General features: G+C 39.8%; 1 protein-coding gene across 1 annotated transcript; it reads left to right on the forward strand.

Moving 5' to 3' along the window:
- Window positions 1-239: 239 nt before the first annotated feature.
- Window positions 240-9795, forward strand: fbl (fibrillarin). Its single transcript, XM_012857687.3, has 9 exons — window positions 240-398; window positions 1957-2052; window positions 2575-2733; window positions 4919-5013; window positions 5106-5276; window positions 7545-7677; window positions 8013-8125; window positions 8597-8742; window positions 8998-9795. Exons 1-9 carry the CDS (start codon window positions 389-391, stop codon window positions 9020-9022), a joined length of 948 nt encoding a protein of 315 aa, XP_012713141.1. The 5' UTR covers window positions 240-388; the 3' UTR covers window positions 9023-9795.
- The last annotated feature ends 6576 nt before the right edge of the window (window positions 9796-16371 follow it).

A 16371-nucleotide genomic window follows, 5' to 3' on the forward strand; every position in this document is an offset into this window, starting at 1 on the left:
TAAAATCCATTCATTCTGAGGGCAATATTACAGGGATGTTCTATTACAAATGTAGTTAAAGCAATATTGAATTTTATTCCGAGGACTGTGTTGTTTTCAATTATATAGTGTTTTGAGTTTTTAAAGTATGTTAGATTTACGAGGGCATTCCTGGTTCACACTCCATTCCGGTAGGTGGCGGTGGTGCACTTAAAAGTTGTTCTACCGCCAAAAAAACACACCACAGAAGCAGCAGCAGCATAAGAAGAAGAAGAAGAAGAAGTTTTTGCATTTGTCGTAGTTTCACACGTGTCCGCTGCGTGAGGTTGAAACATATTTTGGAGTAGGGTTAGAAGTGCAACACAAGGTTTTCAGGCTGTTGTTTCATCATCGCTAATCTTCAGTCGACATGAAGCCAGGTACAGTAGCAACACATGACGGGGTTTTGGGCCTGTTTCACTGTGTCTTTGGTGTATGGTTTGGGTTCAGAGATGCAGCTGGCCCATGTCGCCGTCCTCCGTACACATGGTAAAAAGTATTCCAGGTGACAGTAAGTGGCTACGAGCTTTAGAACCGCTTTCTCAGTTCAACGCTGTGATGGATAAAGCTGTAAAGTGTTGTTTGTAAACTGAAGAGTTAACGCTGAGCTGAAAGCTCCTCGTGTCACGGACCACGTGCTGTAGACTCAGAAGCAGGGCAGAGAAAAAGAACAACGGCGATCTCTTGAAAACCTGGCCGTCTCCACTACCCTGGTGGAAATGTACGAACAATGTGAGAAAGGCCAACATTAAACCGGATTATCTGTTAGAAACTGTGTTCTCGGTGGACCTGTGTTCAAATGTTTGGTATAAAGCAATTTATGAAAAGCGTTTGCTTGTTTTTCAAACTAGAATCGTTTGAATTTTTCTGACTTTAAATGTTAGGATTAATAGATTGTTGCTCTAATAACCCCATTACTGTCCGACCCTACAAGCACACGCTTTTTTTTATCATAATTAGTTTATTATTATTTTTTTTTTACTTCTTTGCAGGTGATCAGATTCATTCAACTATCAGCATCGTTGACAGAGTTCTGCTCTATCGTCCAGCCCTTGTACTACAAGGGCTGGACGATATGGCCAAAACGATCAGTATGTATTTCTTTATTAGCAGTTGTATGTGGTTGATACAACATAATTACGATATCGATATAAACGAATTAAAAGCATCAGCCTGCAAACCGCCCAAAACAGATCCCTGTACAAACTTATCTAGCCGTGTTTTGTGTGTATACAAACAAAAGTTGTTTGACTGGTCATTGTTAATATATTCCAACTGTAAATATAACACCAATCTTTTTTAAGTGTCCACTAGGACAGGACGATATGGCTTAAAACCAACTTTTTAAAAATCTCATCTTGGGAAATAGAACCAGCTATGTGATTTTCAGGATGCATGTGATTAGGATCTATTATCAGAGCCCCTTTCCCATTGAAAGTCCCAGGATTTGGCTTTTCATGTTCCCATCTTCAGTCCAGTGGGTGGCAGTAAAAAAACCAAAGGTCAACAACCAAAGCTGTATTTCTTTCCCCCAAACATTAGTAAGTGTGGGAATATAGCCACCAGAATTGTATACTATTCCATATGCTATTGCTAACATGGGTTTCATTTGCCCAAAAGTAATGATGCAGGTTTGCATTGTCTCCTCCCTATTATGAAACACAATTTGTAGCATTTTCCATACAATAATTGATGAGTAAATTACAGCAAATAACTTTAAATCTTTGGATGACCAAACTGGGATTACCCCAAGACATAAATGAAACGATGCAAGGCTTGCTGTTCCTTTTCGTCCTCTTAAAAGTCTGGAAGCAAAGGGAGCGAACAAACTGCTGAGAGTAGGAAGTATGTGTTTTTACCTAAGTATGTGTGATGTGTTGCAGTTCCTGAAAGGCACATTGTCTCCTAGATGTTTTCAAATGAAATATCTGTTTAAAGGTTTCAGTCCTCGTGGAGACAGAGGAGGAAGAGGCGGAGGGCGTGGTGGCTTCAGAGGTGGCTTCGGTGACCGAGGGGGGCGAGGAGGAGGAAGAGGTGAGGAAAGAAAAGAAAGAAAGTTGATCTTTATAAATGTTTGTGATTTGGGAATTTGAAGAAAAAAAAGCGTAAATCTCAAGACAAGAGGTTTTCTTTCACGTTGAACTAGTTTGTCCAAAATTGTTATTTGTTGCTCAGTGTGAACCTGAGACACCTACATCTGGTGTCTCTGCTCTTTGGGTGACTCCAGCATCGGTGGGTTCATGTTAGCCCTACTCAAACTTCCAAATGCCGGGACCTGTTAGCTGACTGACGCATAATGATGTAGACCATGAATGGAAGTGGCAGATGTTCATTATCCTTGTGCTTTTTGTCACTTTTTTTTAACATGTAAAGGAAGTTTTACAGAGTTCTGCTAATGACTTGAGTCAGGTGTTGAATCGTGGAGTCTGACAGCCGTGCTGGAAACTAGTATGTTTGGACATGCTAGTATGTATATAATACTTGGCATGTCTGAAGTGCTGCAGTCCATTTTGAAGATGCCCACCTTTTATTAATGAGTGCTAATGTTTATTTCAGGTGGAGGATTTAAGTCCCCAGATGGTGGAGGATTCCGTGGCCGTGGGGGTGGCAGAGGCACCCCAAGGGGAAGAGGAGGCAGAGGAGGGAGGGGAGGTGGCGGCAGAGGAGGCTTTGGAGGAGGGAAAAGGGTCTTGATCGAGCCACACAGACATGAAGGTTTTTATCCAAAACTTCACATTTCTAACCAAGCAGCTTTATAGTTGAGTGTAAAATGATATGTTGATTTCTCCTTTATGGGTTTAAATCATTAAATGTTTTTGCACTATGAGCTTTAACTAACTGGATTAAAAAAACGGACATGCCCAGTAGGAAGTCATATTTTAGTTTATGGGCATTTTTCAGTATCATTTGCCTGATTTTATATGTCCGTTCTACAAAGTTGACTCCAAACACAAGAAGTTGAGTAGAAGTAAAAACAGAATGTTAATTTTTAACGTTTCAGTGTCTATATGTGCTGCTTCTTTGGTGTTTAAATTTGTATGTGTGTAGTTATACTTGCGGCTGAGTGAGAACACATTTTTCATATTTTACCACTGAAAACCATTTTTTGGTCCTCAGTTTTTGGGCTAGGAGTAAGGTTTAATCCTAAAGGCCCAGTTTCACCACCTCAAAATGGCTGCACTCAACTCTGCCCGCTTGCTAGTGTTTTAGGAGCTGTTTTGTTTTTTCAGGGCCAGTCTAGGTTCGTCCGACCCTATTCAAGAGCAGGGTGAAACCAAGCAAAGTGAACACACTGCTTTACTGTGATTGGTCGAGGAAAAATTAGAAGACTTTTATATGATGGAGCTTGATTATTATGGGCTTCATACCTTAGGAGAATTTTAAATTCTATACTTGATTTTTAACAGGGAGCCAGTGAAAGTAAGCTAAAATGGGACGGATATGAACTCTCATGTTAATTTTCATCAGATCACTTGGTACATCATTTTGGATCAGCCAAAGGCTTTTAACTGCATTTTGTGAACTTCCTGATAGTCAACAATTACTATAGCTCAGCCTTGAAGTAACAAATGAATGGTATTTCCACCTGTAGCCACGTCATTTGTCAGCATTTATTCCCTCGCTTCCAGTAACTTAGCTGATTAATGCGGGCGACCAACCAGGAATCTCCTTGTGATTCACTATTACATTTTTCTATAAAACAGGAAGGGTAACATGCAAGATCAGGCTAATTTAGCATGATAGTGCTTTTTATGTACATAATATGCCACCAAATACCGCCCGTTTTCTTCAGCATATTTCCTCTTTACCTGTGAAACAGCTACAGAACTGAAGCACCTGTATCCACGGCCGACTGTGTGTAACCACAAAGTTTGCACATGTGCGTTTATAGCTGAACATGACCAGTGTCTGTGTGTTGTTGACCTGATCAAGTCAGTTGCTGAACATCAGGCAGCACTTTTAAAACTGCCAGTATTAAATGAACATGCCTCTTATCTCTGCACCCAGAGCAGTACTGCCCACTATAAAATGGAATTGTCAGCCAAATGCAAAAAAAAGAATAAAAATAAAAAACCTACACATTTAGTCTTTCATTTGTATGATAAGCTAGCAAATGGCTAGTAAAAATTCAATTTGAACAGGTTAAAGGCAAAACTTATTTCAAATCAGTTCCATACCTTCTTCAGTATTTCAGTAGTGTGGTTTGTATGTGTTCTTTTATTGTAATACATTTTATTTATAACCACCTTAAGATCGTCCTATGGATAAACATGGTACAAAATAAAATAATTAAAAGATAAATAACATGGCAAATAATTTGAACTCGCAATCACTTGATTAGATATGAAAGTAAGAAATTTATGAAAGGACAGGGTTGTGGTTGGCCTTGTACTAAGCCAATAGTATAATCCTTGATTTATATTGAATGTGACAGGGATTTAGGTGTATTTAATGTACAGGTGTGAAGTAGATGATGTAATGATGCAAGCTACTGTCTTTTGTACTAGTTGCAGTTTGTGGAGGGTTTTCTAGGGGACATGGGGGGGGGGGGGGGGGTTGAAATTGTCAAATCGAGAGGTAAGTGGACTGTGGACCAGTTTGGCAAAAGTGTGAAGGAAGAACTTTATGCTGCAAATATGAAAGTAAGTTAACCAGGTGATGTTATGGATGTGGAAAGTGATGGAGAGGGCTGTCCAGGATTACGCCATTGCTCTTAAAATGAAAGGTGGGAGAGATACAGGAATTAACCCCTGCATTAACGTGAACAAACAGGAATCTGTCAGACAGATAAAATATAAACCTGCCTAATGCTTTTACCGTAATCTGTACAATATGTTCAAGTCATTTTAGGAGAATATTTAGTCCTCTTAAATATTCAAAACTACTTTGTGTGTGTTAGGTGTCTTTATCTGCAGGGGGAAGGAGGATGCCCTGGTGACCAAAAACATGGTGGTGGGAGAATCGGTGTATGGCGAAAAAAGAATGAGCGTTGAGGTAAAAATCTAACTTCAGTGATGAAATGGTGTCTAATGTTATTGCACAGCTTGGTATTGACCCTCGCTCTGATTCTTTGCTATTTCTGTTAGGAAGGAGAGATGAAAATCGAGTACAGAGCCTGGAATCCTTTTCGCTCCAAGCTGGCAGCTGCCATTTTAGGAGGAATTGACCAGATCCACATCAAACCTGGAGCTAAGGTCATGTACCTGGGGGCTGCTTCTGGCACCACGGTGTCCCACGTTTCAGACATTGTTGGACCAGTGAGTATGGTTGTTCCTCCTAGTTGTTCCTTAATAGCTATGCACAAAATTTCACGATCGGAATAAAATGTATTCGGATTAAATAATCAGATTATGCCGTTTATATGGGCACACAATCCGATCATAATGTGCATGTAAATGCTCTGGCTTTATTCAGGATATAAAAGCGCTGACATGCGCAGCTATCAAATTCCCCTTAAAACACAAGAAGTACTGTCGTCTTTGCTAAACTACAAAAATGGTAAACAGAGGAGCATTATATGTTTGTCTTCCGAGTGCCCAGGCTGGACTTGTACAATGTTCTAATTACGGTAGAAACGTTACTGAGTATGCAGCGATTTCGAGCTTTTTATTTTTTTTTTCTAATGGGTTGTATCGGGAGCCCCGATAGCGGAAATGCGTCATGTTTACGTTGGCATCCAAGCGCACTCGGGTCAGTTTGCCACATTGGGAAATAACGTGAGCCTGGCAAGGGTTTACATGTACGCTGATCGGATTGTCAGTCGGCGTAAACCACCCGTCTCATTCGGATTACAATTTCATTCCGGTTGAGCTTGATCCGATCATATTGGCTTGTTTACATGACGCTTTATTTTTTATTTTTCTGATGGGTCATTTATTCCGATTACTTTTGTCCATGTAAACATACCTAATGTTTTTTACTTAACCTTTCAAATATCAACATCTTAGGGCACTGAGGTCAAACGCTGAGTTTCTGTAAAGGCCCCTTTAAGGGCCTTGCTCTTACCATGGGCTTTTGTATTATTTCTGTTGACTGTTCATCGTTGGTTAAGTCTTTTTATGGTATTGCTAGCTTCCCCAGTATTATCTGTGGCAAAAAACCTGCAGGTGTCACCAACTCAAATTTAAGACTGAACACCCCTTTAAAGACTATTAGGAATGGATTTTAAGACCTTTATCTTGACATACAGAAATGTCGAAACTGGTTACATTTAATTGTTATTGCGATGTACCTTTTTAAACTTTTACTTGAATAATATTGGGAAGTATTGCTACTCGTGAGTAAAATGTATGGCAACTCTACCCACTACAAGTAACTTCACTGAATGGGGGGAAAAATAAGCTTTTTTTTAAAAAAAAAATAAACCAAAACCTCACCAGGGACACGGTTTGTAAAACTGATATTTCTTGTTTATAAGCAAGCTTTGTTTAAATGTTATTTCCACTTTACTGAGCCTGCTGTGCCATTTGGCGGTCAAGTGGATACACTGTACACCAGATGTTTTTACATCTGAAAACATCTGTGGAAGGACTTAGCACTGGTTTAAAGAATATACGTCAACCACTAGAAGTATTGGTTTCATAGGTTTGTTGTGGAAAAGTGTTTCTTCTGCATGCATTTATTTTGTAATAAAGCTGTTTCAGAATTGGCACAGAACCTTGTATTTTTGTCTGTCTGGTTCTCATTTTTAACAGACCCTCTTGATATAAGAGAAAACTAGGGTTTTTAGGAAAACGGTCGCTTATCAAGTACTCGTTAGTCGGTTGATGTGATCAATCAATTTAAGATTAGCTCATTAATTAATAACTGACATCCCTAGTCGGGACACATGGTTTGGGGCAAGCCATTTGAACTGTAGAGTATCCAGAGAAACTCCACTCATATTGTTGCTTCTAAGTTTAAGACAACATGGAGGTTGATGATGGTAGTGGCAGAGCTGTTGTCTCTCCCAGGCAATGTGGGAGGACCACCACTAAGAGGTGGGGCTGTGGCCAGAGCAGCAGAGCTAACTGATAGCTGTTGTCTATCTCAGAGCAGTAACAGCACTTTCTAAATATGACTTCTGGCTGATCACCCAACGTTCCCAGCCTTATGGGTTTTTTGCGTAAGCAGCAGTAGGCTTCATAGTCGCTGTCTGAAACAGACCGTAGCCAGGTTTTAAACTGGTTCTGTTGATGCCATGTGGTGTTAGATGTGCATTTTTCCATGACAACGGCAGCACTACTGCTTATGCACATGGACTAATCAATAACACGAAAGCCCTTAAGGACTCAAGTTTCAGACCTGCTCTAACCAGCTTTGGTTCGCCAGACCATGGACTTTGATCACATTTACCAGCCACAAATGAACAATGATCCTGAATATTCTAATAGTGACAGTTTTATACCTCCTGTACATGATGCTTAACTGAAGAGATTTAGAGATGCTTGCAAAAAACCGTTATAACCTGCAGTTCACTAAACAGTTTCACAAAATGGAGTATAACGCGGCTTGATTTAAGTACCTGTTGCACATTTTTGTCACAGGAGGGGCTCGTCTATGCAGTGGAGTTCTCCCATCGATCAGGTCGTGACCTTCTTAATGTGGCAAAGAAACGCACCAACATCATTCCGATCATTGAAGACGCCAGGCATCCACACAAATACCGGATGCTCGTTGGTAGGTAGAAACGTAATGGTAATCTTGTTTCATGTTACACAGGTGGTGATGGGCCTCAATTTCACATAGGGAAAAAGAGGGAGAATAAAACAATACTGTGAGTGTTGTGTGAAGAGAAACGAAAAAGCTTTCAGCAGTCTAACTCGTAACACCTGGAAAATGTTTGGTTGGGGACTACTCTTCTGATTTGTGCTCATTCTAACCAAACTACTTGGATTGTTGCATGTGGTGATAATGTCCTCTTGATTACTTGGGCAAGTTTTACTTCACTTTTCTTAGCATCAGGTGAAGGAACAAATCGTACATTGTAACTCAGTGTAAACTCTTCTTTCTAGGTATGGTGGATGTGATTTTTGCTGATGTGGCCCAGCCTGACCAGACAAGGATTGTTGCTTTGAATGCTCACAATTTCCTGAAGAATGGAGGACACTTTGTTATCTCAATAAAGGTCTGTCCATAACTGTCAAAAACAGTAGAAATAAGCCTTGATTTTATTAGTGGCATCTAAAATGTACTTTAAACTCAACTATTGTAATTACAAAGCCACACGGCAAGAGAAGAGGAAACTGTGAAATTCAGTGAAATCCAATATTTAAAAAAAATAAATAAAAATCAAGCAGACACTGAGGTAGTTGGGATAAGTGAAAGAATTTTGCGTTCCAATTGAAGTTGTGTGTAGATGGTTAAACCCCAAAACATCCATCCTATCTCTAGGTTGTAGAGGTTCTGGTGTTTGTGGTTGGGAGCAGGTTGGCCCCCATAATCACTTTCAGACATGGAAAGCAGTGTTCATGGGCTCTATAAACCATGAACACTGCTTAGACACTGCTACATTATGTTGCCTGTGTCCAGACATGATTTATACTAAATAAACTTGATTTATTTAGATTTGTGATGTTGAAGCCTTTTTGTTTTTTAGGCCAATTGTATAGACTCAACAGCAGCTCCAGAGGCAGTTTTTGCCTCTGAGGTGAAGAAGATGAGTGCTGAGAACATGAAGCCACAAGAACAGCTCACTCTGGAGCCCTACGAGAGGGACCATGCTGTGGTGGTGGGCATCTACAGGTAATATTGCTGGTCTCCAAACAACAAATTGTTGGTATGATTTTAAATATTAAAAATATGTTGTTGCTACTATAACTTTGTATAAACTAGGAAACATTAGTTCTAGATATGCTATGCAGAAGAACTGTTCATGTAAAAGCTATTGAATGTTTAAACGGTTGGGTCCTCATGAACAATACTGCTGTCGAGCTACTGTGATAATGGCTGTTGGTTTGGTGTGCAAACCCTATAATGAGTGTGTTTTGTGTGTTTTAGACCTCCACCTAAACAGAAGAAATGATGTGTGGAACATGAACAGAAGGCAACCAACCATCAATGTCAAGCTGAACAAAATCGCTTTTAAGTCAACCTCCGTCTACCTGACAGACGTGCATTTGTTGAGACATTTCTAGGCAATTTCAGTTTTTTGATAGTCAGCTATAACTTCAAGTTTGTCATTATGTAACACACTCTGTATATAAATTGATGTAAAGTATAATTTGCCCCATCTCTCTTTACACCTTTTTAAAATCTAATATTTTTTTTATAAGACTGTATAAAATACTTTGGCAAACAAATACACTGAAACCTAAACGTAATGGAGTTAGACCATAAATGACATTTGAAATGTACGTAAACCATCATCATCTGCATTCTTTTCCAAGTCTACATGCAATGTTGTAAAGAATGAGGCATTTAAGGTCTGACAAAAAAAACTTTATTTGCTGGACTTGGATTATTTTTGTTTCCCCAGCAGTTGCTGACATATCTTGTAGATGAGGCATAGGCAGGCGAATAGTTCTGGCAGCACTTTGTGCAGTTTTCATCACTAACTACTAATGTAGTTATATCTTTACTCCAAACCAGTGTGCCTGCAGTAATGATAGTTTTATAATTGGTGAAATTGCTGCTGTTGGCTAGATTAGATAGGTGTGTACAAGTAGAACAGTCTTCTGTGAAGTCACCTTCTGAATTCTTCTGGAATGTTTGTCAAGAGTTCAGCTGTGATAAACTAATGTCTTTTAGTGTACACTGTTTATTAGAAATTGAAGGCAAATCCTTTAGAAAAAAAAATGCCTGATGTGAGTCCTGTTGAGTGGCTATTAATTTTATACCTGCTTATTTTTTTTAATTTTAGATTTGATTGAAAGAGCTAAACTATTTAGGGTTTTGTTTCCCCACAATGTTTAGGAAGTCCGTAAAACTACTTGCCCCAGTGCAGAGATTTTAATGTATATTTTAAGATTTCATGCAGCAATTGTCTTCTGATCAAACAGCCTCTGTGTAATTCAGTCAGGAATCGCTAAGTTTGATTGGAAGTTTTCTTTTGGGTCCCTGTGATCCCAACATACACTAGCGTATGTCGGTATTAACTTTTTAATGTTACCACTGTTGTTCTCAGGACTGGCTGTTGAGAAGCAAGCGCTTGTGTTAGGATTGTTTTGGCAGCCATTTTGTGGGAAATGTCTCAGGAGCGCGCGCGATCGGGGGCGCGCGCTCAATGCAGCCCCTCTCCTTTGACCGATATTTCCATCAGCGGGACTGGGCTGACCAGGGCTAGCTGCAGCTGTGCCCGCTAAACTATACAGTACTATTCGACTGCATTTACAAAGCTGGCCCTCGGATGAGTATTGCTGTCAAGCATCTTGCCGTGTGCGAACTGTTTCCATGTTCCGATGGCAGTATTTTATTAGAGAGCTAGCTACCAGCTAGCTAGCTAGCGTTAGCTTTTAAAAAAAAAAAAAAAAATCTTTTTAAACCAATAAGAGAACGGACGGGGTCATAGATCCAGATCCTTGCTAACTGTTCTTGCAAGGTGTCCTTTAGACGAAAGATTGACTCTAGTTAATGACGTCCGTAGACAGAAGCTGTCGGTGGTAGAGGCAGTGGGCAGCCTAACTCTGGGCACAACTAGCTGTACGGCGCCGGCAATAAGCCCAAGTCGAGAGACACCCGAAGCTCCAGAGAAAAGAGAACATACTTGTGTTGGAAACGAAACAAACTAGCGTCATAGCAGAAATAAGCGCTGTATACGAGTTGGATTGTTTACTGGAAAATAAGAACGACTAACCCGGAGGAGGGGGCTCTGCTCGTGTGGACGAAGGGAGATAGGGGTTCCGAAGATGGCTGCTCCACGGAACTTGGTTCGACACACCGCCTGAGGTAAGACTCTGAGGGTCATTGAACATTTTGTATCAGTTGATCTGTACTTGGTGACAGTGTATGTCAGCGGGCGGGAGGTAGGTAGGAAAACGGCCGTCTGTTCCAGCCAACCGGCCTCGTGTCACCATCGGTCTATCGCGGCAGGTCAGATGGCTTAACATGGCCAAGCTTTAACATAACAGGCGTGTTCTCCTTCATAAACCGATTGCCAAACAGGCAGGATGGTGTTATTGGAATTAAACGTGTTGATGCGAGGGTCGTTGCATCAACGAGCTTTGCAGTAAAATCTTGTATTCATCACCCCGTCCTCCTGTTTCCACAGATGGTAGTTAGTTTGACGGATGCACCATGGTCCTAGAAGACCAGATATAGGATCATCGGTTGGTGCTAATTGAGCGGCATTCAGCGGGTCTGCTACTGTGATGTGCCATCAGTTAAAAGACCATCACATTGAGACATGCCGGCAGAAGACAAGGGAGGGAGATGAATGTGGTTCTCTTCACTAAGGTGGTAACAATTTGGTATAGGGTTGGATTATAGTGTGGCTGGCTGGCGTTAAAATGGCCATCAAGCACGGACTCGCATGTCTTGGTCCTTCTCCGCGTATTGAACATCGATAATTTTATGTTATGTGGCAACTAACGTTAGCCGTTAGCCTAGCTACCGCATCAGCCCAGCCCCTACCCTGCCCGGGAGTACAGGAGTCTGTTGCCTGGAGATGGCTACTCCCAGTCAGAATACAGGACGATCAAGGACCGACGCTGATTACATCTGGAACAATCAGGGCATGACATCCTTGGTCCTTATTCTCCTTCCCTGTTTGCTGGTTTTATTTTTTATCAACGTAAAGTCTGTTGAGTTGAAAGTTTACGCTTTTTGAGTTTGAAAATGGGCGATGACCGCAGTGTTTTCATTCATTCGTTAACCGCTGGTTTCTCTGGATCACCTGTGTAGGGTATGTTGGTTATGCCAGTAAGATGGGTACATTTAATTTCCCTATTGTTGCTGTGAGCGGCATAGATCACGAGCATCACATTCATTTATAACTCGTTTATGCTAAATTATCTTTTGAGTTGGAATTTTGAAAGCCATAATGCGATAACATACAGAACTTTGCAATAATAACTCAACCCCCCCCCCCCCCCACTCCTTTTCATTTCACGAAAATAAAGAAATTATTTTAGGAACTTGCTTTCATTTTAAGCATTTCATCTGGGAGTTGACCTGTATTCAAAGTGAAACTAACTACAAGCTGTGAAACATGCTTGTAAAACAAGATGGCGGCCCTGCATTTGTAAACATTGAAAATATAATAAAATGTTTGCTGCTAGTGGTATTACAGAATACGCTAAGAACCGGTACCGCTTTACTTGTGTAACTTCAAACTGACTTAAAAAATTAGTAAATTAAAATGCTTCGTATTATGGTAAAAAAAAAAATCTTTTTACAATATTTTGACAATTTATTTCCCTAAACACATATTTGGTATTGCTGCTATTCTCTCCATGGAAGCCCAATGAGTCCATCCTTGATTTCCTCAAGGCATGAGGTAAGAGATGACGGCTGTGGAGGGGGTTTGGGGGCAGTTTTGATATATTGTGGTGTGTCATCAGCATAACAGTGGAAGGGAAGTCCGTGTTTGCTGATGGCTGGACCAAGGGGAAGCATGTAAATGGTGAAAAGTATGGAGGCAAGGACTGACCCCTGGGGAATGCCACAGGTGACACGGAGTGGCCTGGACTCTCATCCTCCGAGCGAGATATATTCATTCCTATCTGGGAGGTCTTAAACCACTACAGCGCATGGTCTGTCAGTCAATGATGTTACAGAAACATTCGAGTAGGATGGTGTGGTTTATGGTGTCGAAAGCTGCTGTCAGATCCAGGAGGATGAGGAGTGATGGTGACCCTGAGTCAGCAGTCATGAGAAGGTCGTTTGTCTCCATGAGCAGAGCTGTCTCAGTGCTGTGGGCTGAACAAAAGCCTGACTGAAAAGTTTCAAACAGATTATGTGTGAGGTAGTCCTGAAGCTGTATGGCAACTGTTTTCTCAGGTACCTTGGATAGAAACGGGAGGTTTGAAATAGGCCTGTGGTCTGCAAGGTTGTCTAAGTCCAGGGGGGGTTTCTTCAGGATGGGACGTATGAGGGCAGCTTTGAGGGCAGGTGGAACGTGGGCGGTTTGAAGTGAACTGTTAATAACCTCAGTGATGGTTATGCTGAGGATGGAGATGTGTGATTTAAGCAGTGTAGTTAGGGAAGGGATCTAAGCAGCAGGTGGTCGGCTTCATTTGTCTGATTTTCTCAGTGTAACTCTGGACCTTAGAGAAGCAAGGGGGGATGGCAGACTCCCCACAAGGTTGGTTGGAGCAGGGGAACCTAGAGCGGATGTCGTTGACTTTAGATCTAAAGAAGTTGATGAAGCTATTGCATCGCTCAACTGTAGTTTCAGTCAGTGATGGTGTTTGTGGCTTCAGGAGGTGGTTTATTGTGGGAAGAGCTTCTTGGAGTTTCCAGTGTTCCTATTTAAGGGGTTTGGAGTAGCATGTTGACCGAGCAACCCTTAGAGCCTGGCAATAGACTATTTGATGTTCACAGAAGGCCAGATTGTGGACGATGCGGCCAGGTCCAGTGAAATAATCAGTTTCAAATTCCTAATGGTTATCTGGCGCTTGTAGTGTTGCGCCGATGCCATTTTATGGCTCCGATACCTGGCTGTGCAGTATTGACCGATGCCATCTGTTTGAAATTGAGGTGTGTGTGTGTGTGTGTGTATATATGAAAAACTGCATACTACTAGGGTAGTAGAACTTTTTATTGCCTGCCTGGATTGGGTGACAATAGTTGAATAAACTTTTGGCTCTCAAATGCCAAAATAGTGCAACTTTCATGAACTTGTATATCATGTATAATACTAGTTGGGAGAGAGAAGGCTGCGTTCAAACAAAATGGTATCGGAGCCGTTTTAATGCTTTTATTTTTAAATCTATGTGAATACAAGTATGATTAAAGAGGAAGAGCAACTGAATAAAATAGTATTCTAAGGGCACCACGTATGATCCTGGGGGCTACCTGGTGACCCCTGTTGTACAGAGTGTTTGAAGAGTTTTTAATTGCTAAGAGTTCACATTTGTTAAGGTTGAGAAATAGACCACACATTGGAAAATATATTGACCACAGTTAAAGCTATGGGAATTTTATTCATTTTTAAGATTGTTGTGTCGTCCACATACTGGCTAATAATTAATTATTTTCCAAAAAACGTAATGCCTTTTTAAAAATTGGCAATTTTTAAGGTGAATAGCAAGCGTTTCAGCAGCTGTGATGAATAGTCCTGGACTTATGGGGCAACCCTGATTAATACCTTTGTTTAGAGCAAAGCAACTTGTGCTTGTGAAAAGGTTATTCTGTCATATCAAAAGCATTTTTGAAATAAAGTAAAAGTATAAAGCTATCATCTTCAATAAATTCCTCATAATCAAGGATATCCAGCACCAGACATACATTGTCGTGTATTGATCTATTGCTCATAAAGCTAGTCTGAGTCATGCTAATCATTTTGGGATAAGTAGACTTTAGCCTTAAGGAATAGATGTGAACTAAGAGTTTTATAGTCATTATTTAAGAGTGTAATTGGTCTAAGATTATCTAATAGCCTTTTGTCTTTTTCAGGTTTTGTATTAAGAAGAATTGCCCCTTGCTTCATTGTAGGTGCAGGATTTTGATTATTAATTGATTATTAAAAGACTTAAAGCATAAATTCTCTTAAATCTTCCCAAAAATGTTTGTAGAAATTTGAAGTGAGCCCATCCATGCCTGTGTATTTAAGTTTTAAATTACCTATAGCTTCATTTAATTCATGAGGTGAAATTGCAGTCTCGCATAACTGTACATATTCTGTTTTAAGTTTAGGTATATAGTATTGCGTGATGGTTTTTAAAGAAAACTTCATTCATTTGTTGAAAAACAGGATTTATAAAGATACAAGTAATATGAGATTTCTTTTGCCATTATGTCAGAATCAGAACATTCAAAACCTAGGCTGCAAGCCTAAAAATAAATTAGCTGTAAGCTAATTTATTTTTTCCCCCTGTCTTCTCTTTCCAATTTGTAGAAGTAAGCAGAATTTTTCCCCTTCTTCTATCCACTTTGCTTTGGATCTAATATATGCCCCATTTGCTTTTGCTTGATTAAAATGATCTTATTTGAAATATAAATCCTTTTTTATGTCCAAAAGTAATTCCTTTTCCTTTTTTTCTTTTGCTTTCTGGTATTTTTTTCTTTTTTTTTTTTTTTTTGCTAAAGCTAATAGAGTATTGTCTTATTTTATATTTCAAAAATTCCCATTTGGAACATGAGGATTGAAGATCAGTTTTGTCTTTAACCTTCTTTATCACTGCTCACTGTTTGGCAACACTCTTCATGCAATAACTGTGATGAATTAATTTCCCAAAGCCTGTATTTCTCTTGTGAGATGTTGGTGGTAGCATTTCTAGTGTTATAAGAGCATGCTAAATTAGGAGAGCTGCATCAATTGAAACATTGGATATAATGTTAAACTGTTACTGTCCACCCAAAATTCTATTCTTGATTGTATATATCCTTTAGGTTTGAATGCTGTTTATCCTTTATTGTTTTCTCTCCAAATATCAGTTAGATTAAGATCATTACAAAAGGACTGAATAGAAGTATTGAAGTGATGGTCAATAAATTTACCTGGCCAACAATCTTGCCATTCATCACACACAAGATTAAAATCGCTTGTTATTATAAACTCTGTTATGTTTTCAACTCTAAAATTACTTCTGACAGCTTAGTGAGTAGTTTGTTGTTTTGAGCAGTGTTATTGTATCCATAAATGTTGGCTATGATGATAAAATAACTGTTTTCATCTTTTTTTGATTGCTATGACTTTGCCTAGACAGTAAAGCAAAGTTGCCACTCCGGCTGAGGTTACATGGCTATAATAAATTTTGTCCCCCCCCATTGACTATTCCTGAATTTTTCATCTATTCTAGTAAACTGTATACAAGAAACACATTCTATGAGCTTTTTGTGATTTGCAGTATAAAACATACATATATTTGACCCTATCTTGAAGCTTAAGTAAATAAATAATTACTTTTTATAAACAAACAAAAAAAATGTTAAAAGGAAACAATTACTGTTCTTTGAATGAGCTAACACTTATGAAATGACAGTTAGCAGAACAACAAACATTTAAACATATAGATTTAACATCTATAACCCATTTTCAGGAAATCCTCCAGCAGGAGCAAAATAGTGTTCATTGTTATTCGGAAGCAGCTGTTCCCATGACCCTTTTTCCTTCCACAAGGGCGATGTGACCCTTGAAGCCTGCCTTCTCCATAATCTGCCACAGAGCATCGCGAGCAAGTTTCTTCCTTTGTCATATCTTTTACAAATCGCACCTGTAGATCCTTCCATGTCTTGTGTTTATATGAAGCTTTCCAAATCTTGTTTGTCAAA

This window comes from Fundulus heteroclitus, unplaced genomic scaffold, assembly GCF_011125445.2.
Source record: "Fundulus heteroclitus isolate FHET01 unplaced genomic scaffold, MU-UCD_Fhet_4.1 scaffold_61, whole genome shotgun sequence".
Classification (NCBI taxonomy): Eukaryota; Metazoa; Chordata; class Actinopteri; order Cyprinodontiformes; family Fundulidae; genus Fundulus; species Fundulus heteroclitus.

What these genes read in the sequence shown, in the direction of transcription:
- fbl (XM_012857687.3), top strand. An exon ending in GGGGCGAGGAGGAGGAAGAG is followed by an intron (nt 2,053 to 2,574) that starts GTGAGGAAAGAA and finishes TGTTTATTTCAG; the next exon opens with GTGGAGGATTTAAGTCCCCA. An exon ending in CGAGCCACACAGACATGAAG is followed by an intron (nt 2,734 to 4,918) that starts GTTTTTATCCAA and finishes TGTGTGTGTTAG; the next exon opens with GTGTCTTTATCTGCAGGGGG.